Source organism: Buceros rhinoceros, unplaced genomic scaffold (genome assembly GCF_000710305.1).
Source record: "Buceros rhinoceros silvestris isolate BGI_N320 unplaced genomic scaffold, ASM71030v1 scaffold24211, whole genome shotgun sequence".
NCBI lineage: Eukaryota > Metazoa > Chordata > Aves > Bucerotiformes > Bucerotidae > Buceros > Buceros rhinoceros.
Genome location: NW_010392829.1, coordinates 1 through 1,311, shown reverse-complemented (window position 1 = coordinate 1,311; position 1,311 = coordinate 1). Strand labels below are relative to the sequence as shown.

Here is a 1,311-nt window from a genome sequence, read left to right as displayed (position 1 = left end):
GCTGTAGCAGGGCTGGGACCTGGTGGAGTCTGGGGGAGGCTGCCAGCCCCCCGGCGGGTCCCTGCGCCTCGTCTGCAAGGGCTCTGGTTTCGACTTCTTGTCCTACTTCAGCAGCTACCCCATGCAGTGGGTGCGCCAGGCACCTGGGAAGGACCTGGAGTGGGTCGCGGGTGTTGACATCTTCGGTAGCACCAGCTACGCGTCATCAGTCCAAGGGCGCTTCACCATCTCCTGGGACGACTCCCAGAGCACCGTCACGCTGCAGATGAGCGGCCTCAAGGCCGAGGACTCGGGCACCTATTACTGTGCCAAAGCTGCTGGTACTGGTGGTGATTATGGTGCTTATAGTTGTGCCCCCAACACATGCGCCGTGTCCCCACATCCCGTGGCCAACAAATCACCCTGGGGGCAATTTCTGACACTAAAAAGTCCCTAAAATCAATATTTTGACCAAAATCCACCTTAAAAATGCCCCAATTGGGGATTTTTCTGTCATTTTGGTCATTGATTTGCCCCCACGTGAAATTTTGGAGGCGAAAAATCGACATTTTGGCCCCGATTTTCCGTGTCAAATCTCCTGACCCGCCCCCAAAAGCCCCCCAAATGACATTTTTTGCCTCAAATCTCCCCTCAGCAGCCATTTTGAGCCACCAGCTGCCATTTTGGCTCCCCAAAAGGGTGTCAATGACCTCACCCACCCCCCCAAGCAAACTTTGGCCTGAAATTTTGAGGCCCAAAATTCCAGAAATTGGTGACACCAAAGACGAGGAACTCACCAGAGGAGACGGTCACGATGGTTCTGGGGCCCCAAAGATTGAAATAATCAGCCATGGGGCTCTGGTACCGCCTGGCCAAACTGACGGCACGTAGCTGGTACTACCATAGCTGTCAATAATTGCGAAGAAGTCAAAGCCCTTCCCAGGTGCAAGGTCCCAGGGTCCTTTCCTCCCCAGGGCTAATGGTGGCCGTGGAGCTGATGGAGTCTGGAGAAGGCCTCCAGCCCCCTGGGGGGTCCCTGCGCCTCGTCTGCAAGGCCTCCGAATTCACCTTCAGCAGCACCTACATGAGCTGGGTGCGTCAGGCACCCGGGAAGCGCCTTGATTATGTTTCGGGTATTAGCAGCGGTGGTGGCACCACCAACTACGCGTCGGCAGTCAAAGGGCACTTCACCATCTCCCAGGACAACGCCCAGAGCACCGTCACACTGCAGATGAGCGGCCTCAAGGCCGAGGACTCGGGCACCTATTACTGCGCCAAAACTGCTGGTGATTATTATGGTTTAGCTGCTGGTTATGGTGCTTATGCTGGTGA

General features: G+C 55.9%; 2 gene segments (V, D, J or C); both read left to right on the top strand.

Moving 5' to 3' along the window:
* LOC104500927 overlaps nucleotides 1-436 on the top strand; it is a 1,510-nt gene extending 1,074 nt beyond the window's left edge. The window contains 1 exon segment of the V gene segment in view: nucleotides 115-436. Coding sequence covers nucleotides 115-436 — 322 coding nt within the window.
* A 519-nt stretch (nucleotides 437-955) lies between these two features.
* Nucleotides 956-1,295, top strand: LOC104500926 (the record flags this gene model as incomplete). The annotated part of the segment is given in 1 exon segment: nucleotides 956-1,295. A coding segment is annotated over 1 exon segment (337 nt), but the record flags the coding sequence as incomplete, so codon positions are not given.
* Nucleotides 1,296-1,311: the final 16 nt, after the last annotated feature.